The sequence below is a fragment of the Leptonychotes weddellii genome, chromosome 2 (genome assembly GCF_054177405.1).
Source record: "Leptonychotes weddellii isolate Sample4059 chromosome 2, ASM5417740v2, whole genome shotgun sequence".
Taxonomy (NCBI): domain Eukaryota; kingdom Metazoa; phylum Chordata; class Mammalia; order Carnivora; family Phocidae; genus Leptonychotes; species Leptonychotes weddellii.
In genome coordinates, this window is record NC_138370.1 from 33,239,060 (window position 1) to 33,261,732 (window position 22,673).

Below are 22,673 nucleotides of genomic sequence, written 5' to 3' on the forward strand. Positions count from 1 at the left end.
CCCCCCCCCCCCCCCGCCCCGTCCGCGCCCCGCCCCGCCCCCCCGGGCCCCGCCTCCGCCAGCCAGCCAGGCTCCTCCCCGCCCAGCACTTAGCACCTCCTGCTTCTGACTTTGGAGTCTTCCTGCTTTGCTTTTCCCCCTTAATTTTCTCCTGGGTACACTTGACCTTTAGACCCACTACTTCTGAAACACCTTCTCTAATCTCGTATTCTCATCCAAAAGTAGTATTTTCTTCCTCTCATAATACCTTGCTGGGATCAGTCTCATGGCGTTTTACCGCTTTCTGCCTGGTGTCATAGTTACTTGTGTACCTGTCTCATTTCCCGCACTAGAGGTGAGCTTGTTAAGGGCAAGAATTATGTCTTGTTCATCTGTATATTCCTCATGGTGCGCACACAGTGCCTCGTACTTAGCAGGCGCTAAATAAACATTTATCAAAGCAAAGCAATGGTGGTTTTTGTTTTTAATATTTAAGTGCTGATAAAATTACTGTGTCCGGAGTGCCCCATGAAAATGTTCCTTGTGCTAATGTGTAAGGGGACAGACAGTTGGTGAGGAAACCTGTTGCCCCCTTCTCTTGCAGTGAGTCATCGTGGATGGTCACACTGTCATCCCAAGTCCTGGAAAGTCAGGCTGAGTTGGGTCTCTCTGGATGAGTTATCCAGAAGCATTTCTCTCTTTTTCTTTTTTATGACAGAGAGAGTGCAAGAGAGCACAAGCAGGGGGAGCAGCAGGGAGAGGGAGAAGCAAGCTCCCCACTGAGCAGGGAGCCCGATTTGGGGCTCAATAACAGGACCCTGAGATCATGACCTGAGCCGAAGGCAGACGCCTAACCTACTGAGCCACCCAGGCGCCCCTCCAGAAGCATTTCTTGAATAGGGGAATATATATCAGGGTGTATTGAATGGTAGGGACCAGGAAATCCTGATTCAGCTGGGTTTTAAGGAAAACTTGGCTCATACAAGAAGGCCTGAGGTGGGCTGGCTCCAGCTCACTTGCCTGTGCGGCCAGCGCACCATGACAGCCACACATACTCAGGGACCATGACACCCCACCCAAAGGAGAGGGCATCCCCTTTTGTGCATCTCATGACTTCGTTAGACTGAAAACCCTCCCCAGAAGCCTCTCAGCAGCCATCTGCTTGTGTCTCACTGGCTACGAGCCTCTCATCTGACTCGTGAAACCAGCAGTGACAAGGGACTGTGGACTGACGAGCCCACGGCATGGTTACACGGACGACCTGCTTTGGCAGGGGACGAGTGTGCCTGAGTGAGTGGCACAGTCGGGAGAATGTCTTACAGGGAAGTTGGGGTCGAGTTCTTTAATAAAACCCCAAATACTGTTCTAGAGCCGGGATGTAGTACTTGGATGTTGTTTATTCATTTTTTTGTACTTCCATTACTCATTCCTATTTATAATTAAGTGAATAAATTGTTGCTCTTATACTTTTTGTCTTTTCACTCTGGGCATCTTATTTATTTATTTATTTATTTATTTATTTATTTATTTATTTATTTGAGAGAGAGAAACAGCATGAGAGGGGAGAGGGTCTGAGGGAGAAGCAGGCTCCCTGCTGAGCCAGGAGCCCAATGTAGGACTCGATCCCAGGACTCCAGGATCATGACCTGAGCCGAAGGCAGTCGCTTAACCAACTGAGCCACCCAGGCGCCCCAATAAAGGGCATCTTTTATAAATGTGCAATAATCCAGGATGTATTAAAGGGTGTCAGCTTAAATGAAATTCCAACATAATAGTTATTATTCCTTTAATGTAGCTCTGTTTCGCAAAAAAACGGGGGAGACAAATGGACTTTTGAGAAAGCTCAACATATCAAACTGCTTTTCAGGAAGAGATCTCTATCAATTGTAAAAAATTAAGGGTAGGTCTTTAAAAACCTAAGCAATACACGGTAGGATCCATGACCCTATTAACAATGCAGCTTCTGGCACAATTTCAGCTTTTGAGATTTTTAACACTCCTTTTGTTGGAACTTTGAAATGAGGTGGGAAAACACACTGCTAGTGTTTGTCTTTAGTTGCATATCTGTGTAATCTGTTTTCACCAGAGTGTAGTGTAGCCAACATTTTTCTCTTAGTTGTAATCAGTATGTGTTGGGCATTAGTTTGAAAACATGGTGTTTTTTTTTTTTTTAGGCTACATGCATTTCCAATTCAAAGTTGATGGAAATGCTAGATGTTTGCCTTATGTCGTAAATGCCTTCAGACCTCATAAACCCTTTATCTAATTGTGTATGTCAGAACACTGCCATTGACAAAAGATGCCATTATCTTGCTGGCTTTCCTCTGCAGAATTCCATCCAAAGTGCTAGCCGTGTGGACAGCTAGCTGGCCTTGCTCCCTGCAGTGTGGAGCACATGGCTTCCTGCAGTGTCCCATTTCAGGTTCTGGTGGAATTCTGTCCGGACTACTGGAGTTGGACAGAAAATCAGATCTTTGGTTTTCCCACCTTTTAAGGCTGTTTGTTCTTGTCCTTGATTGCTTGTAGTCATGCACTTTTATTTCGACCCAGGATAGTTTTCCTGCTGATATTAAACTCCAAGCATCGTTTAGCTTGTAGACCGGTACCTCCGTCTAGCCAAATCCTGTCTGTGACACAGTTCTGCCCAGGAGTCAGTTTAATCCCAGGTGATGCCTGACCTGTGTCAAAGAGAAACAAAGCCATTCTAACGGAGGGGTGAGGGCAGACTTGACTGCACTGGGGGTCCAATGTGAACTGAGCCAGTTCCCTGGAAAAAAAGGCTGGAGTCTTTTTTAAAGGTTGGGGGTGCTAAGGGAAAGGCAGCGAGGGGTGTGATGGGGTTCGTCTGTGTGACAAGGCCATCTGGATTTGTGAGTTGGCGCTTCTCCCATCTTTATGATGGGAGGTGGTGGGGCATGTTGAAGCAAGGTGCCCACCTGAACTAGGCCTTTCTCCTCCTGGATATTTATGTTTCGGAGACATCTTGGGTCCTTATGGAGATGGTTTCCGGTGGTAGTTTCACATCTCAAAGGGCAGCAGAAGGATTTATAATTGCCAGCTTTCTAAAAATAACTCTAGGAGGGGGTTCAGGGACCTATCTGCTTATCACCACGTTTTGGCCGAATCAAATATATTCTGCGAATGTGCAGCTTTCTCAGGTGGGCATTTTAAGGGGGTCTAGGGTCATCCTGGGTACACGGCCTTACGCTGCTAGAAGCTGTGCTGGAGTTTGGTCATGTCTCAGTGCAAGAGGTGTGGATGGGTCCTCACGAGCCAGAGGTCAGCAGTCCTGCCCCGCCCTGCCTTGTCTGCAAACTTGGTCTGCATTCCCATTTTATTCTATGGCATTTCCCCTGCAATTCTGCACACGGGGGTGGCACCACTGAATTGAAAAAAAAAAAAAAAGATTCGTTCTTTTTTATCTGGTGCCTACACATTTGGGTATCAGAAAGTCTTGTTTTGATGTATGTTGCCCCCAAATACTAATCTGAGGAAGGTATAAAACCAAAAGGTAAGAGTGTTTAATTTGAAAGCTATTAGGGGCCAACACATTCCTCAATCAAAACAACAGGATGGTTTATATATTTGTAATCAACTCATATTAAATTGATAAACACTTTAAAATGAGGTAGGTGGAATATTTTCTGAGATCAGGTGTCTACTACTTAAACCATTTTATTGATTTTAATACAGTTGACCCTTGAACAACACAGGTTTGAAAATGGGTCCATTTATACATAGATTTTTTTTTTTTTTAAGATTTTATTTATTTATTTGAGAGAGAGAGAATGAGAGAGAGCACATGAGAGTGGGGAGGGTCAGAGGGAGAAGCAGACTCCCTGCTGAGCAGGGAGCCCGATGTGGGACTCGATCCCGGGACTCCAGGATCATGACCTGAGCCGAAGGCAGTCGCTTAACCAACTGAGCCACCCAGGCGCCCTATACATAGATTTTTTATAGTTCGGTACTATAAGTGTATTTTTCTTATGATTTTACCATTTTTTCTCTAGCTTACTTTAAAGAATATAGTATATAAATCATGCAACATACAAAATACATGTTAATCAACATTTTGTGTCTCACTGTAAGGTGAGTAACCCCAGGTCAGTAAGGTTTCCAGTCAACAGTAGGCTATTAGTAGGTAAGTTTTTGGGGAATCAAGTTATAGGTGGATTTTCAACCGTGCGGGGGGGGGTGCTGTCGCCCCCAGATGCCCCCGCCCTGTTGTTCAAGGGTCAACTGTAGATCTAAAACTTTTAATGCAAAGTAACTAACTTCTTAGCCCTCTCATTCTTCAGTAGCCCCTAGAAACAAATATTTGTTAGATGTTTACCTGATATATTTCAGGACAGGCAAAGAAGAAAATAAACCTGCAAACTAACACTGGCCCAGTGGGACACACGAGGTGCCCTTCCACAGATGTCACGTGAGGGAAACCTTAGTCTTCACAGCCTGTGAGGCAAGTCCCATCATCTGTGTCTCAAGGCTGAGCCTGAGGCACAGGGGAGTTAACCTGTCTCAGTACAGGACAGTAAGAGGCCGGGCCGAGCCAGGGCTGGGAGCCGACCCCCAGGGCACCTGGGCTCGGCAGGAGGGAGGAGGCACTTTCCCCTGGCTGCTGCACAGACCCCCGCCCACAGCTCCCTCACTGGAAGTTCACTCAAGTTCATTCTGGCGTAAAGGTTTTTGGTATTAAAACTTCCTGAATGAAAAGGTCTGAAAGTAGCTTGATATGTAATACCTACCAACGCCTAACTATGAATAAGACCTTGAGATCATGAATAATACTCATTTAAGTAAAGCACACTCTTGTTCAGAAACTCACAAGAACTGAAATACATTTTTAAAAGCCCCAAACTTTATTTACAAAACAGGTTCTTTTGTTTTACAAAAATTACAAAAAATGACTCTGAAAAATAGAAATAGCGTCTCAGACTCTTGGGAACTACTTTCCAGCAACCAAGGAGTTGGAACTCAGAAGGTTTTCTTCTGTCTAAGAGTTGTAACGGCAACATCTATGAATGCTTTATGTCTTCATAAAAAATCCCTCGGCTCGGAGCCGCCTTTCCTCTGGCGGAAAGGGCTCCGGTCAGGCCAGAGTCTGAAGGAGCAAGATCTTCTCGTTGATGCAGAATCTGTGCAGCACGACCATCAAGTTCTCGCCACAGCGGGACACCTGGCGCTCCATGGCCAGGCGGAAGTCCTCCTTCACGCCCTTGGTGATGCCCCGAGTGACCGTGTGGTGCCTGAGGGCAGCGACAGGGAAACAGATGGACACCGCTTAGCGCCGGCATCACTGGTCAGTGTTTCTGGGGCAGGAGTAAAACCTGACTGAAATCTAAGTTTAAGTAAAAAAAATTCAAAAAGGAAGAAAAGCCCTAACCAAACAATCCCCTACCCGTTCCTTCTCAGAAAGACATAAAACTAGAGACATGTTTCCCACTCAGTAAAAGGCTATTTTAAACATCTAAACGTCTGGTGAAATGCCAGCTGCTTTGCTTCTGGACTCTTGCAGCTCTGACACTATGCATCCCTGTGCTGACCTGTGCACGGTTCTGTCACTTTGGGCCAACTGGGCCCAGTCCACACGGCCCCACAGTTCGTGTCCGGACAAGGCAGCCGAGTGCAGAGGCAGCAGCAGGGAGGAGGGAAGCCAGAATGAGCCAGTCACCACACTGAGCTGGGGCCGGGGGCTCTGTGCTGAGGCTCAGAAAGGCCGGGGGCTTGTGCTGGGCCACTGGGGTTCCAAGTGCGTTGCCCCCCGGTGGAGCCGAACAGGACAGCTCTGCTAAGTGCTGAGCCCATCCAGACTCACGTCTGTCTGAGAAGCAGCGGGGGGAGTTGGAGGTCCCAAGACAAGAGTCTGGCAGGGGTGGGGGGAGAGAAGCTGACTCACTGAAGAACAGCCAGTGCCCTGCAAAAGCCTACTGGGGACCAGATGTGGTCCACGTGCTCAGGAGACGTGCACGTCTGTGGAAGGATCAGTGGGAGCACGAGAAAAGTTCTAGCTACACCCGAAAGCTGTGCTGTGGAGAAGGAGTTCACAAAGGAAATCCCAGAAAACTTAAGACGTCAAAATGAAGAAAGGAAAAGAAAAATCTAGCAAAACTCAATGGGTTGTTAAAAGGAAAGGAGTTTCAACTACCGGGTCAGTAGTTTAGTAGATTAGACCAATAGAAGGCACCTCCATTCCCCACCTTGACTGCCTAACTTCCCTCAGACACAGTAGCAGGGATTTAAAATTAGATTTTTATGTATTGGCCAAAACAAAACTGTCGAAACCACTCTAAAACGTTCCTGTTTTTTTTTTTTTTAAACTTGTTTATTGTCATATAAAACAGTACAACAGAAGTCAAAAAGTTGCAGTGCAACAGAAGAAAAAACAAAACTCGGCTCTGTCAGACTAGCAAAGATACTACACGACAGTCTACAACGCCCACGGGCATTCGGAAGAACTACGCCGACGGTAGCAGTGCCAGGGAGAAAACACAGTTCTCGGTGGACATTTCTAGTGAAGTCGGCTGGTTAACTCAGTAATAAGGACGTGGCATCAGTGAGGCTGAGCCCATGAGGCCCACTGGGAATAGGCGTAGACCCACTGAAGCCACCCTGAGATCCTGTTCTTCTGGGTCCCAGACTGCAACCCCTGATGGGAGCCAACCCTTGAGCAACTGAGAATTACTGGTATTTGCAGACAACTAGCTAAAGGGCTTTGAAAGCTCAAAGCAAACTTTTCCCTTCGTGCTAGTACAAATATAATAAAATGTCGTGTCCTGCTGATCATGGTTCAATGGTATTGTTTCTACAGATAAAGCAGTACAACTCCATTATATTTCTATCAGTTTCTATCCCTCTGGTGAGTTTGGATGAAGAAGAGCATTAGTTAGCTTCTGTGGTTAAGGACAGGAGAAATCAGCTAATAAATGCAGCATACCAAGTATTTTCAGTTTAGAAAGGGAAGGTCTGAAAAATCAGTAAATGCTGTGCTAAGGCCCGGTTAGACCAGAACATCCACACTGCTCACTAATATGACAATCCACGAACAAAATTTACTTAAAATGAGCTCCGGCATCCTTAAATATTTATGACTGAATGCCTTATGTTTTATCAAAAGAGAATCACAGTCTAGAGCCTAACCTAAGGTGTGCTTAATCTACACGGTTTTATATAACTTTTTTTTTCCAGATCCATAATGATTTTTAAATCGAACACAAAAACACTGGCAACTTATGGAAAAAAAATAAGAAATGTTACAATATTACAACCAGATGGTTTGCCAAGGAATGCAGAACAAATTAAAAAAATAAATAAAGCATGAAAAAGAGCACTGAGGAACAGAGAGCTGGAAACCATGGGCAGTACGACATGTTGACAAAACGGCACACTATGAGCAGGTGTTTTTCCACGTGGTACCTGTCAGCAGTCTGTATGCTGGGCTGAAGCACAGGTAAGAATTCCTGCTGCAGTAACCCCATGGGAGGGCTAGAAGGCCTTTAAAAAACAGCAAACAGCAGCATTCAAACACCCACACCGACTCACCCTGCACTGCAAAAACAACACGCCAGAGAAAATGCACAAGACTGGAACAGACTATGCAGCAACCCTTGAACCTCCACGGGCCCCCGGCCTCAGCAGTGTCTTTCGGGAGGATGGGAGAAGCTAGCAGTCCTCTCCCTGCACCTGCTGCTGGGGCACGTCCAGAGCATCTTGTTCCTGGGCCCCGAGCTCAGGCCACTCGAGATTTGGTGTAAAAGCAACCACCAAGGAAGAGGATGACGAGACGCAATTGAACAGCAGTGCGGAGAGGGGGTCACACTTGAGAAGACACATTTTTGAATCCAGCCTCCTTCACTCTCCATTCTGCTCATGCCCCCGCCAATCCCAGAGATAAACTTGGGGGCTTTTGATAACTATCTTTGCCAGGATTGAAGCCCCGAACTGAAGAGGCCCTTCCAGGACGACTAGAGGGGCTGGGAATGTTTTTGATCAAGAAAGGTTGAGCCTGAATTTCAAAAAGTATTGAGAAAAAGGAACAGATGGGGGGGGAGGGGAGGGAAGAAGTCTGGGACCCATGGCTTTACAGAATTCGAAACAAAGATTTGTGCACAGGACATGGTTTTTCCATTTTCACCCAGTCTAATGCAACTATGGTACTGCAAATATCGGCAAAGAAATAGTTCTCTATTTAAAAATACGTCAGGACAAAGCGTCTTTGTTCTGTTGGTCAGGGCCTGGGTGCCCTCAGGCTGGGACCCGCTAGCATCCGAGCAGACCAGACGGACTCACAACCTTACCCAAGGGGAGGGCTGTGCGCTGCTCACAGCACCTCTGCCACTCGGCTGGAGGCACCACCCAAAAGGTCTGCGATGGCGTCAGAGAATTTGTTTGGAACCCAAAGGGAAAAGGAATATAGAGAGTTTTACTCAAGATTCTAGTCCTACCCCCTTAGTAAGAGCTCTCTGGCTTTATGCAGCTTGCTTCTCCCGCTGGTTAGGCATAAGTAATCTGAAATGCAGGCTTCAACTGAACTTTGAGACTCGCACGGTGAAGACTGGGCAAATTTCTAGAAGGTCAGCTCCCTACATAACAGTCCCTATTCTTGCTTCCAAACAGATAGAACAGCAGGTTTCCTAAGAGGCTTACTGGTCTTCTACAGGGTGTTAAAAGACATTAAAGTTTATACTGACCAAGGTGGGAGAGCCTGGAATTCTCTCCAAAGTCTTTAGAAATGCATGCTGTGCATCCCTGCCTTGCCCTAAACAACTCTTTACAGTGATATTATCTGGGTGTCCGAGAGCGCCTGCTTTCATCCCTTGTCCTAGAGATTGTCTGCATGAAACCATGTCACTGTTGGGCTCGATACAAACTGGCTACAGAAGAAAGGTTCAGTATAATGAAGTTCGAGATCCAACTGTTGATTTTGTAACAGTCCATTCACTCGTATTTCCACAGTTAAGCACTATCTGAAGTGAGATATCATCTATAAGCTTAACCCTAAGCAAATGTAGTTGATTCGAAGGCTGTTCCTATATTATGATAATTTGTACAGTAAGCGTTAATGTGAATTAACTAAAAAGTTATTAATATTAGGTATGTTTTATATATGCAGCCTCAAAACCTAGAAATCTTTTATTGTTAAGCCCACAAAAGGGGTTACCTAAGTTCCCATATCAACAAGTCATCTTTGTTCTCGACCAGTGTTAAGAATATTTTTACCATGCAATTATTTGGCCCCTAGTTTTTATTTGCAGTCTTAGGGAAGGGAATGGAGATGGGAAGATGAGCATGTCCAGCCCATCTTGCCTAAGCCACCTAATGCATAAAGGTCTCGTGTTTTCAAAAAACAGCACTCGTTCTTTTAATTTAGACGTTTAGAATATCCATTAATACTATTTACAAGACAAAGGACAAAAACCCCACTTAATCTTCCCATTCTTTAGAACGGATTCCCTACGACCCTCTTCTCGATAGGAGCAAAGTAATGTTTGCGATTACACATATCCACAATGCACATCTCATGCTTCCCTCTCAACATTTCTAAGGCTCTACAAAGACAGAAGGTGTGGATTTTTGCTCTCAACAACTGAAAACTCATTCATTTTGCAATTGAGAGAAAAAGGACAAGGTTTTCAGCCTTAGCAACACTCCCTTCTCACTCGGGGCTCAGTCTCTTGCAGTGACTCTAACTGACTCACGGCCATGCTGAGTCTGCAGGACGCAAAGGAGGAAGTATGAAAATAAAGCTACACGTGGCATTAACAGCACAGAGGATCTATTACCCAAACTACAATGAGTACTGAAGGATAGAAGCAAGATTTATGAGCTATTTAAAAATCATAAATGGTCATTAACTTCATCTAGGTGTGGGAGGGCACTGCCCGAGAGCAGGCCCCCCACCACCATTTCTTGGGGCAGGGGTGTTTTTCTTAGAGGCACTAGACCCGGCTAGTTTCCCTTGCACTGTGCAAGCAATGACTGCTTGGGAAGCCTTCAAATAAATACTAAAATCCAAGTACAGTTTATAAATAAAGTCTGTAGCTTTTCCTAATCCATTACAACTTTAATTAAGCATGGCTCTTTCTTAATTAAAAACATTTATGTCTCACCAAAAATTTATAGGATTAGCCTGTAAATTTTGGAAAGGAAAAGATACCATGAATGAGACTTCCGTTTAGTGAAAAGGTTTCAAAAGTGACAGAAATATCCCAATTTAAACAATGCTTTATCAGAAATGTAGTTAAGGAAACACCAAATTTCAAAAGGTACCCAGAATCAAATCTACTCTCAAAAACAGGGACCAGGTTTGGATTCCTTTCTATGAAGCTTCTCAAAGCTACAGAAACTTACAAATATTTCCTACAAGCACATGAAAGGTGAGCACTTAGCATGGGACAGCAAGACAGCATACTTACTTGATCAGCATTCCTTGATTGGGCAGTAATTCCAGATGAATTTTCCCACCTTCCTGGGTTCTTAAGTAGGCGAATTCCTCCAGCATATCGATATCTGCAGGCCAGATTCAGGTTAACCACGTGCAGAAACAAGGTGCCCTGCTCTCTCGGAGGAGGACCGGGCTGGCAGTGACCGAGTGACTTGCCCAAGGCCACCACGCTAACCAGAGTCACTACCGGAACCCAGGCCAGTCTGATTCCCAAACTGACGATTCTTGTACCAACCAGACCACCTCGTAAAGATAAATATGTTTCTCCTACAGATGCTAATTAAACAGATTCTATATGATCATAACAGCAAAATCTTTTGTTTTCTTAGTAAGAAATGAAAGAGGCAGTGGGGGTGCTGGATCCCCGGAAACGGCGCTTGGACAAGGGCAGCACGTTCCTCACGAGTCGAAGGTGGTCTTTCCCTAACAACAGTGTGAAACACGACACTCCCTACGGCCGAAAGCAGCTGCTGGGCCGGGCCGCACGTGTGGTGGGTTCTCAGTGGCAGTTGTAACAGCTGTGACACGGTGCTCTAACAGCTGACCCCGGGGGAGGCCCCACGAGGCCCTGTGCTGACAGATGAAGGCCCATGAACTATTCTATTCTCTGGCCTCACCAGTCGCTCTGGGCCTCTCGGGAACCTGAAGGCTATTGATGTGGGCATCTCAGGTACCTGCCTAGAAGTGGATGGAGGTGCAAAGTGGAGCTGAGCTGACTGGTATTCCTGATTCCGTGCATCACCTCTATGAAGCCTTTTAGGACTCTCATTGAGAACAGCTGCCACAGGCCCATTTTTAATCGTCATTCTTCCTCTCTTCCCCCCAAATACTGAAAACCAGTATTTCTACCTGGAATGATTCATTCACTCTTGTACCATGCATTTATTCTTAAAAAAAAAAAAAGTCAGAATTTCTTATGCTCACACAGGAAAAAGGATACTTGTAACATAGTTGAAAAAATTCTCGTATTGGAAATTTCCTTGTTGGCAAATCTTACTGACAGCTTTCAAGAAAAGATTCTCTCCCCGTGGCCACTCTTGCTGAAGCAAGACAATCACGTGGCCCAGCGCCATGTCGTCCCTGCTGTCCGCGAAAGCTCGGAGCTGCAAGACAAGGATTTGTGCAGACATGGAAGGAAAAGGAAATCATGGGGTGATCTTAAATATACCAAATAGCACTTCCTGAAAAAATGCCGCTATATGAAAATGTGTGATCTAGGGAACAAGCAGAACATACACCTGCCACGCAAACAACACGACTGCCTTCTGAGGAGGGTGGGTCCCAACCACAGAAGCCTGGCTTCCCTCTGTGCTGGGAACAAGGTCACTGAGCATCCTGACGGGAGCTGGACACGCCTGGCAGGCCTGAAGCTCGACTTTGGGAAAAGGGCGAGAGAAGCTGAGTGGTTCTGTATGGCAGAGAGAAGGATTTAGGGATTTCTTTGAAGGGGGCAGTTGCTGGTAGAGGGTGGGCCAGAAGGCGAGTAGGAGAGAAGGGTTTGAGGAGAACATGGACTGGGGAGCAGAAAGGCAGTGAGCAACAAGGAAGGAAGTGGCAGTGTGAAATGCAGAACCGGCGCAAGGACTAAATGAGCAGCTAGGCCCCAAATCACACTTCAAATTGTTTCTGTTGCCCCAAGGGATTCTGGCAATGAGTGAAGTCTGGGAATTACAGCCCTAAAACAGAGACCCAGTACCGCTGTTCTCTTGCTCACAAACCTTGGTGAAATGCACACTAAGGCTCTGCTCCACCTGCAGCCAAGGGCCTGGTGTTCTTCCAACAGCCTGTAAACCTTCCCAGCTCTGCTGGTGTTCATCTTAAAGCCTGAAATGCTTTCACCCCCCCCCCGTCTTTAGGATAACAAACTCACCATCCCTCTATGAACCCAAGGGCATTTGTAATCTCTTCTTCTAGCTAATATATTCTGATATACGTTAATTCATAACATCCTTACTGACCATCTCTACGGGCAGGTTATTTGGATAACTGTCACGCTTATTGGTAAACTGCTCGAGGATGGGGATCATTTCCTACTCATTTGTGCCTAGTGCAGTCCACAGTTGGTATTTGTTCATCGCTAGCCCATGTGCTCTCCCCACGACACCAAGTCACTCCAGATCATCAGAACAGTGTTCCAAATTAAACTGCGTTCATGCTAATCGGCTTTCAGCTTACCTTAAAGCAAGCCAGCATTAGATGCAGGCAGAACGGCATGATAGCCTTGCTGGTACAAGGCAGCAACTTCAGATCTGAACCTGTGGGCAAAAGTCCACAATATGTCTGTTATGAGCAAAGAAAACAGCTTTGAAAAGCATATATTTAAGATGCTTTCCAGAAAAAAAAGATAAGCAACAGTCACATGGTTTCAAATATAGTTAAACCACGATTATATTTAGTGATGGTGAAATTGGTTTTTGAATGATCTCTGGATTTCATTTATCAATCTTCTTTCCGTTAACCTTGCTTAAATACTTTTTATTACAAAACCTTTCAAATGTAGAAACAAACACAGGTGTTTGTAATACTGTGCTCAACGCTCAGCTGTATAAAATGTTAACTTTTTGCTTTAAAGATTTTAATATAAAGTATCACAAATTTAGTTGAAACCTCTTGTGCACCTTGTCAGCTGCCCTCTTCCCTTCTCCCTAAAGTAACTATTATCCTGAAGGCGCTGTTTTTCATTCCTCTGCAACAACAGAGGAAAGTTTTGCAAGTTTTCAGTCTACTATATAAATGGTGTCATATTGTATGCATCCTTCTGCAAACTGTTTTTGATACTAATACTATAGCTCTAGTTCATTGATTTTCAATGTCTATACAGTACTCTGCTATTTACATATGTCACAATTCATTTATCCATTCTTTTATGGTGGGCAGTGAGATGTCCAATTTTTCACTATTACAAACAATGCTAAAATAAACATTCTTATATATATTTTCTTGTGCACTTGTGGGAAAGAAACTTCAGGCAACAGTTTTCAGACCAAGACCTTAATCCTTTCCTTTATGGTGTGTGCTCTTTATAACCTAAATCCTTCTCTACCCTGAGGATGAAATTAGCAAGAAATCATGGAGATCCTGTATATACCTATTTACATATGTTTATGTATCTAAAACAAAAGGTTCATGAAATACAATTTACCCTTTTTACAGGAGATGAACTCATTTTAGTAATAATATTATATTCTATCTCATTAAAAGAAGAAAATGGTTGAAATTCATTACCTGGGGGGGTGAGGACCCACGTTTGAAAAGCACTGATCTAAGGGATTTAACTAGAAGAGGTATGTAACTAGGTAATGAGATGTTCAACCTGGAATAGCTAAACTGGTCTCCACAGTGATGGTATGAGTTTATACACCTTCCATAAGGAGATGGGCAATGTGTGTCTTCACATCTGACAGCACTGCCACTGTGAATTCTGACATGTCTGATATGGTAGCTTACTGTTTTAATCTGTATTTCCCATATTGCTAATAGGTTGAGAATCCTTTCAAATAGTTTATGGTCATTTGGATTTCTGCTTCTGTGAATCTGTTGTTCATATTCTTTGCGTGTTTTTCTATGAGGGGTTGGCTGGTTGTTTCTTACTGGTTTGAAGAAGCTCTTTCAAAATTTTGATTCTATGTGCTGGATAACCTTCTTGCAGGCTAAGGCTTATCCTGTCACTTTGATCACAGTATCTTTTATTGGTATTTTAATTTTAATGTGACTAAATTTACTAATCTTTTCCTTTCTGTTGTGTGCTTTTTGTAGCCTAAATCCTTCTCTACTTAGAAGGCCCAAATAATCTTTTCTTCTAAAAGCTTGAAAGTTTTACTTTCCATTTTTAATCTTAAAATTTAAATAATTATTTTGCAGTGTGAAGGAGGGATCACATTTTTGTTGTTTTTAGATTTGGATTGATTGCCCCAGTACCACTTATTGGGTAAACTCATGCTTGGCCCACCGAATTGTAATACCACCTGTTTCTTGGTTCTCTATTCTGTTCCATCCATCAGTCTCTATGCCAACACTACAGTATCTCTATTACTATAGCTTTAAAGTAAGTCTTGAAATCAGCTAGGTCCAACCTTAACCTACCTGATTTGCTTCTGTTTCACAGACACACTTTCTGAAGGGGTCTGGGCTATACCTTTTTTTTTAAAACCTCCCACATACCTTAAACAGCTTCAATAATGATCAAGACTATCATGCTTTTGTCTTCTAGGAAATTTTAGTGTCCTAATAAATCTACCTACCAGTCACAAAGACCGTCTCTTTTTTTTTTTTAAAAAATAAAAATGTTTATTTGAAATTATGTATTATGCCACATAGTTTACTTTTCTGTTACATATTATTTATTATTTAAATTCAATTAGTCAACATACAGTACATCATTAGTTTCAGATGTAGTGTTCAATGATTAATCAGGTGCCTATAACAGCCAGTGCTCATCACATCACATGCACTCCTTAATGCCCATTTGCCCTGTTATTCCATCCCCCCACCCACCTCCACTCCAGCAACTCTGTTTGTTTCCTATACTTAAGAGTCTCTCATGGATTTTCTCCCTCTCTGAAGACTTCCCATTCAGTTTTCCCTCCCTTCCCCTATGATCCTCTGCACTGTTTCTTATATTCCACTTATGAGTGAAACCATATGACAATTGTCTCTGACTTCTTTCGCTCAGCATCATACCCTCCAGTTCCATCTATGTCGATGTAAATGGTAAGTATTCATCCTTTCTGATGGCTGAGTAATATTCCATTGTATATATGAACCACATCTTCTTTATCCATTCATTTGTCAATGGACAAAATAGTTTGGCTATTGTGGACATTGCTGCTATAAACATTGGGGTGCACGTGCCTCTTTGGATCACTACATCTGTATCTCTGGGGTAAACACCTAGTAGTGCAATTGCTGGGTCACAGGGTAGTTCTTTAACTTTTTGAGGAACCTCCATACCGTTTTCCAGAGTGGCTGCACCAGCTTGCATTCCCACCAACAGCGTAAAACGGTTTCCCTTTCTCTGCATCCTCGCCAACATCTGTTGTTTCCTAACTTAATTTTAGCCATTCTGACTGGTGTGAGGTGGTATCTCATTGTGGTTTTGATTTGTATTTCCCTGATGCTCAGGCATGTGGAGCATATTTTCATGTGTCTGTTGGCCATTTGTATGTCTTCTGTGGAGAAAGATGTCTGTTCACATCTTCTGCCCATTTCTTGACTGGATTGCTTTTTGGGTGCTGAATTTGATAAGTTCTTTATAGAGCTTGGATACTAGCCCTTTACGTTATGTCATTTGCAAATATCTTCTCCCATTCAGTAGGTTGCCTCTTATTTTGTTGACTGTTTCCTCTGCTGTGCAGAAGCTTTTTATCTTGATGAAGTCCCAATAGTTCATTTTTGCTTTTGTTTCCCTTGCCTTTGGAGACGTGTCAAGCAAGAAGTTGCTGTGGCTGAGGTCGAAGAGGTTACTGTCTGTGTTCTCTCCCCAAAGATTTTGATGGATTCCTGTCTCACATTTAGGTCTTTCATCCATTTTGAGTTTATCCTTATGTATGGTGTAAGAAAATGGTGCAGTTTCATTCTTCTGCATGTTGCTGTCCAGTTTTCCCAACACCATTTGTTGAAGAGATTGTCCTTTTTCCATTGGATATTCTTTCCTGCTTTGTTGAAGATTAGTTGACCAGAGAGTTGAGAGTCAACCAGAGAGCTGACCGGAGAGTTCCATTTCTGGGTTCTCTATTCTGTTTCATTGATCTATGTGTCTGTTTTTGTGCTAGTATCATACGGTCTTGATGATGACAGCTTTTTAATAGAGTCTGAAGTCTGGCATTGTGATGCCACCAGCTTTGGTTTTCTTTTGCAACACTCCTCTGGCTATCCCGGGTCTCTTCTGGTTCCATACAAACTTGAGGATTGTTTGTTCCAGCTCTGTGAAAAATGTGAATGGTATTTTAACAGGAATTGCACTGAATGTGTAGATTGCTCTGGGTAGCATTAACATTTCAACAATATTTATTCTTCCAATCCATGAGAATGGAAGTTTTTCCATTTCTTTGTGTTTTCCTCAATTTCTTTCGTAAGTGTTCTGTAGTTTTTAGAGTACAGATCCTTTACCTCTTTGGTTAGGCTTATTCCTAGGTATCTTATGGTTTTTGGTGCAATTGTAAATGGCATTGATTCCTTAAATTCTTTCTTTTATCTCATTGTTAGTGTATAGAAATGCAACTGACTTTTGTCCATTGATTTCATATCCTGCCATGGTGAATTCCTGTATGAGTTCTAGCAATTTTGGGGTGGAGTCTTTTGGGTTTTCCATATGAACTATCATGTCATCTGTAAAAAGAGATAGTTTGACTTCTTCTTTGACAATCTGAATGCCTTTTCTTTCTTTTTGTTGTCTGATTGTTGAGGTTAGGACTTCTAGTACTATGCTGAACAACAGTGATGAGAGTGGGCATCCCTGTCGTGTTCCTGACCTTAGGGGAAAAGCTCTCATTTTTTCCCCATTGAGAATGATATTCACTGTGGGCTTTTCGTAAATGGCTTTTATGATATTGAGGTATGTTCCCTCTATCCCTACACTGTGGAGAGTTTTAATCAAGAAAGATGCTGTATTTTGTCAAATGCTTTTTCTGCATTAATTGAGAGGATCATATGGTTCTTGTCCTTCTTTTATGAATGTGATGTATCATGTTATTGATTTGTGAATGTTGAACCAGCCTCGCAGCCCAGGAATAAATCCTACTTGGTCGTGGTGAATAATCCTTTTAATGTACTGTTGGATCCTATTGGCTAGGATCTTGGTGAGAATTTTGGCATCCAATTTCATCAGGGAAATTGGTCTGTAGTTCTCCTTTTTGGTGGGGTCTTTGTCTGGTTTTGGGATCAAGGTAATGCTGGCCTCACAGAACGAGTTTGGAAGTTTTCCTTACTTTTTTTTTTTTTTAAACAGCTTCAGAAGAATAGGTATTAGTTCTTCCTTCAATGTTTGGTAGAATTCCCCTAGGAAGCCATCCGGCCCCGGACTCTTGTTTGTTGGGAGATTTTTGATTACTGCTTCAATTTCCTTGCTGGTTATGGGTCTGTTCAGGTTTTCTATTTTTTCCTGTTACAGTTTTGGTAGTTTATAAGTTTCCAGGAACGCATCCATTTCTTCCAGATCGCCTAAGTTGCTGACATATAGTTGCTCATAATGTGTTTTTTTTTTTTAAGATTTATTCATTTATCTGAGAGAGACACAGCGAGAGAGGGAACACAAGCAGGGGGAGTGGGAGAGGGAGAAGCAGGCCTCTGGCAGAGCAGGGAGCCCGATGCAGGGCTCGATCCCAGGACCCTGAGATCATGACCTGAGCCGAAGGCAGACGCTTAACAACTGAGCCACCCAGGCGCCCCTCATAACATGTTCTTAAAATTGTTTTTATCTCCTTGGTGTTGGTAGTGATCTCTCCTCTTTCATTCATGATTTTATTAATTTGGGTCCTTTCTTTTTTCTAAGTCTGGCTAGGGGTTTATTGATCTTATTAATTCTTCCAAGAACCAGCTTCTAGTTTCATTGATCTGTTCTACTATTCTTTTGGTTTCTATTTCATTGGTTTCTGCTCTAATCTTTATTATTTCTCTTCTGTTCGGTTTAGGCTTTATTTGTTGTTTCTTCTCCACATGCTTTAGATGTAAGATTAGCTTGTGTATTTGAGACTTCTCTAATTTTTTTTTTTTAAAAGATTATTTATTTATTTATTTGAGAGAGACACACAGAGAGAGAGAGAACACAAGCAGGGGGAGTGGGAGAGGGAACACAAGCAGGGGGAGTGGGAGAGGGAGAAGCAGGCTTCCCGCTGAGCAGGGAGCCTGATGTGGGGCTCGATCCCAGGACCCTGGGATCACGACCTGAGCTGAAGGCAGACACCTAACTGACTGAGCCACCCAGGCGCCCCGGGACTTTTCTTTTCTTTTTTTTTTTTTTAAGATTTTATTTATTTATTTGACAGAGAGAGAGATAGCGAGAGAGGGAACACAAGGAGGGGGAGTGGGAGAGGGAGAAGCAGGCTTCCTGCTGAGCAGGGAGCCCGATGTGGGGCTCGATCCCAGGAGCCCGGGATCATGACCTGAGCCGAAGGCAGACGCTTAACGACTGAGCCACCCAGGCGCCCCGCCCCGGGACTTTTCTAATTTTTTGAGAAAGGCTTGTATTGCTATGTACTTCCCTCTTAGGACCACCTTTGCTGTATCCCAAAGGTTTTCAACAGTTGTGTTTTGATTTTCATTTGTTTCCATGAATTTTTAATTCTTTTATTTCCTGGTTGACCCATTCATTCTTTAGTAGGATGCTCTTTAATCTCCAAGTGTTTCTTTCCAAATTTCCTCTGTGATTGAGTTCAAGTTTCAAAGAACAGTGGTCTGAAAATATGCAGGGAATAATCCCAATCTTTTGGTACCAGCTAAGACCTGATTTGTGACCCAGTATGTGAACTGTTCTGGAGAATGTTCCACGTGCACTTGAGAAGAATGTGCACTCTCTTGCTTTAAGAAGAAATGCTCTGTGTATATCTGTGAAGTCCATCTGGTCCAGTGTGTCATTCAAAGCCCTTATTTCCTTGTTGATCTTCTGCTTAGATGATCTGTCCATTGCTGTGAGTGAGGTGCTGACGTTTCCTACTATTATTGTGTTATTATCAATGTGTTTAATTTGGTTATTAATTGGTTTATATATTTGACTCCTCCCAAGGTAGGAGAATATTTATAATTGTTAGATCTTCTTGTTGGATAGACCCTTTAAGTGTGATATAGTGTCCATCTTCATCTCTTAGTAAGTCTTCGGTTTAAAATCTAATTTATCTGATATGTGGATTGCTACCCCAGCTTTCTTTTGATGTCCATTAGCATGACAAAGGGTTCTCCACTCCCTCACTGTCAATCGGGAGGTGTCTTTAGGTCAAAAATGAGTCTCTTGTAGACAGCATATGGATGGCTCTTGCTTTTTTTATTCAATCTGATACATTGTACCTTTTGTTTGGAGTATTTAACCCATTTACATGCAGAGTAACTATTGAAAGATGATGAATTTAGTGCCATTGTATTACCTACGAAGTCCCTGTTTCCGTAGACGGTCTCTGTTTCTTTTTGGTTTATTTTACTTTTGGGCTCTCTCTTCGCTTACAGGATCCCCTTTAATATTTCTTGCAGGGCTGTTTTAGTGATCACAAATTCTTTTAGTTTCTGTTTGTCCTGGAAGCTCTTTATCTCTCCTTCCATTCTCAATGACAGCCTTGCTGGATAAAGTATTCCTGGCTGCATGTTTTTCTCATTTAGCACCCTGAATATACCATGCCAGCCCCTCTGGCCTGCCAGGTCTCTGTGGATAGGTCTGCTGCCATTCCTACCCCCGTAGGTTAAGAACCTCTTTTCTGGAGCTGCTTTCAAGATTTTCTTTTTATCACTGAAGTTTGCAAGCTTCACTAATATATGTCAGGGTGTTGATCTATTTTTATTGATTTTTGAGGGGGTGCATTTCTCTCTACCTCTTGGATTTGAATGCCTGTTTCCTTCCCAGATTAGGTAAGTTCTCAGCTATGATTTGCTCAAATATAACTTCTGTCCCTCTCTTTCTCTTCTTCCTCTGGGACCCCAATAATTCTAATATTGTTTTGCTTTATGGTATTGCTGATTTCTCAAAGCCTCCCCTCATGGTCCATTAGTTTTCTCTTTTCCTCAGCTTCCTTCCTTTCCATCACCTTGTCTTCTATGTCACTGACTCTCTCTTCTGCCTCATATACCCTAGGTGTTAGAGCATCCATTTTAGACTGCATCTCAGTTAAAGCATTTTTAATTTCAACCTGATTAGATCTCCTTTCTGCACTAAGAAATTCTGTATAGAGTTTTTAATGCTTTTTTCAAGCCTAGCTATTAACTTTATAATTGTTATACTGAATTCCATCTCTGACATCTTACTTATATCCATATCAATTAGATCTGTGGCAGAGTATTACCTCTGGTTCTTTCTTTTGTTGTCAATTCCTCCTTCTAGTCATTTTGCCCAGAGAAGAACGAATGAACAAGAGAACAAAATCAAAAATATCAACCACGACCCAAGACAAATACACACTACATGAATCTGAAGAGGTCAGAAACCAAAAAAGAAAAGAAAAAGAAAAAAAAAAAGAGAAAAGAAGAGAATATACTCTCCCAGGTGGACAAAACAGGGTGATCCACTTGGTCCTGGGTGTTACTTTGGTCTGTTTGTTAGAAGACACTAAATCCCAAAATTGTAAAGAAAGCAAAACATTATATATATTGAATACAGTGAAAGGAAGCCAAAAATGAAGAATATATTTATAAAATGTAAATGTAAAAATGAAAATTAAAAAAAAAAGACTTAAAAACAAAGAGCTGATCAAATAAGAAACTCGTTGAAAAGGAAAAAAAAAAGGAAAATTTTAAACTGAAAGATAAAATGAATCAGAAAAAATCCTCAAATTCTATATACTATTTTCTCCTAGCACTGGAATTTTGCAGTTCTGTGTGCTCTGTAAACTTGGTATTTGCCTGACGTTCCAGCTGGTCTTCTGGGGGAAGGGCCTGCTGCCCTGATTCTCAGGTGTCTTTGCCTGGGCAGAGGTGCACTGCCCCTTGCCAGGGGGCTGGGCTCCGTGTAAGCTATTTTGGGTTGCTCTATGTGGCTTCTGTTCCCTGAAGGCTTTCTGTGCTACTTTAGAGGATGAAAATAAAAATGGCTGATCTCCAGCCCCAGAGCTGAAAGACTGTGGCCCCTCTCTTCAGTAAGCCCTCAGGGAAAAGCAGTCTTCACTTTTGTGTACGCCAAACTCTGCAGGCTCCTGTGGTTTGCACCCCCACCAATCGTCCCAAGGAAGGGAGGAGGGTTGCTCCAAGCCTGCCACTTGCAGGGCCCCCGCACGGACAGCAATACTTTTTCTTCCAAGAAATGTTATCATTTTAGCTTTTCCATTTAGTCTCAGCTCCATCTCAAATTAGTTTTTGTGAATAATGTGACATGCTTGAGGATGTGGATTGCTTGAGGATCCTTTTTCTTTCTACACCAGAGGCCCTTTGTTCCAGCACCAATTGGTTGAAGAGTCCTTCCTTTCTCCAAAGAATTGCTCTGGTGCCTTCACTGAAAATCATCTGACCATATTTGTATGGGTCTCCTGGATTTTTCACTCTTATGCTAATACCGTCTGGATAACTGTAGCTTTATATTAAAAGTCTTGCTATCAGGTAGGGTAAGTTGCCCAGTTTTGTTATCTTTTTCAAAACTGTTTCAGCTATTCTAGATTGCACTTCCCTATGGATTTGAGAATCAAATTTGTCAATTTCTACAAAAAAAAGTCTGCTGGGATTTTGATTGGGATTGCACTGAGTCTATAAATACATTTGGGGAGAACTGGAACCCTAACACATATGAGTCTTCCAATCTATGAACATGATGTTGCACACTTTTCAATAAATTTGTCCCTAAGGATTTCAGGTTTTTTGATGTTATTCTATTTGGAGATTCCGTAGGCTTGTCTCATATAGTCACATACGTAGCCACAGTCTACATACGTTTTCTGTTTTCAACTTTTATGCCTTCCTTTTTCTTCCCTATTGTGCTGGCTACAAGCTCCAGTACGCTGAATTGAAGTGGTAAGAGCAAACACTCTTGTATTGTTGCTGATCTTGGGAAAAGCATTTGCTATTTCATAGTTAAGGATGATGTTGAGGAACAACTATTTTAGTTTGCTAAGATTTTTTAAAAATCATGAATGATAAATGCAAACATAACAAAACCTATCTGTAGCTATTAAGAGAATCATGTGATTTTTCTCTTTTACTATGCTACAGTGGTGATATTACAGTGTATGATTTTTCTACATTAAACCACCTTTGCATTCCCAGCATACTTGGTCATATGTGTTATCCTTCTTATATACTGCTGTATTCAATTTGCTAAGATTTTTTGAGAATTTTGGAATCTATGTTTATGATGGATGCTGGCCTTTAATGTCCTTTTCTGGTAATGCTCTTATTTGGTTTTGCTGTTAGGTTATGTTGATCTTAAAAACTGAATTGGGAAGCGTTCCCTCTTTCTCCATTTTCTCCAAGGTGTAGGGTTGATGTTATTTCTTCCTAAGTGCTTGAGAGAATTCACCAGTGAAGCCGCTTTGATCTGGAGTTCTGTGGGAAAGTTTCTGATAACAATTTAATTTTTTTGATAGATGTAGGAACATTCTTATTTTCTATTTCATTCTGAGTCAGTTTTGGC

The 22,673-nt window shown here is 42.5% G+C and overlaps 1 protein-coding gene across 6 annotated transcripts in view; it reads right to left on the minus strand.

Moving 5' to 3' along the window:
* The window catches only part of LOC102741580 (integrator complex subunit 10), a 63,771-nt gene that overhangs the window by 25,180 nt on the left and 15,918 nt on the right, over positions 1-22,673 (minus strand). For 2 of the 6 annotated variants that reach the window (XM_031030226.2, XM_031030227.2), the window contains exons 10-14: positions 12,596-12,675; positions 11,361-11,523; positions 10,392-10,485; positions 7,393-7,470; positions 4,816-5,225 (exon numbers count right to left, since the gene is read on the minus strand). In XM_031030226.2, coding sequence (XP_030886086.1) covers positions 5,069-5,225; positions 7,393-7,470; positions 10,392-10,485; positions 11,361-11,523; positions 12,596-12,675 — 572 coding nt within the window. In that variant the 3' untranslated portion in view covers positions 4,816-5,068. The other 4 variants (XM_031030222.2, XM_031030223.2, XR_014141634.1 and 1 more) reach the window with 3 other exon arrangements.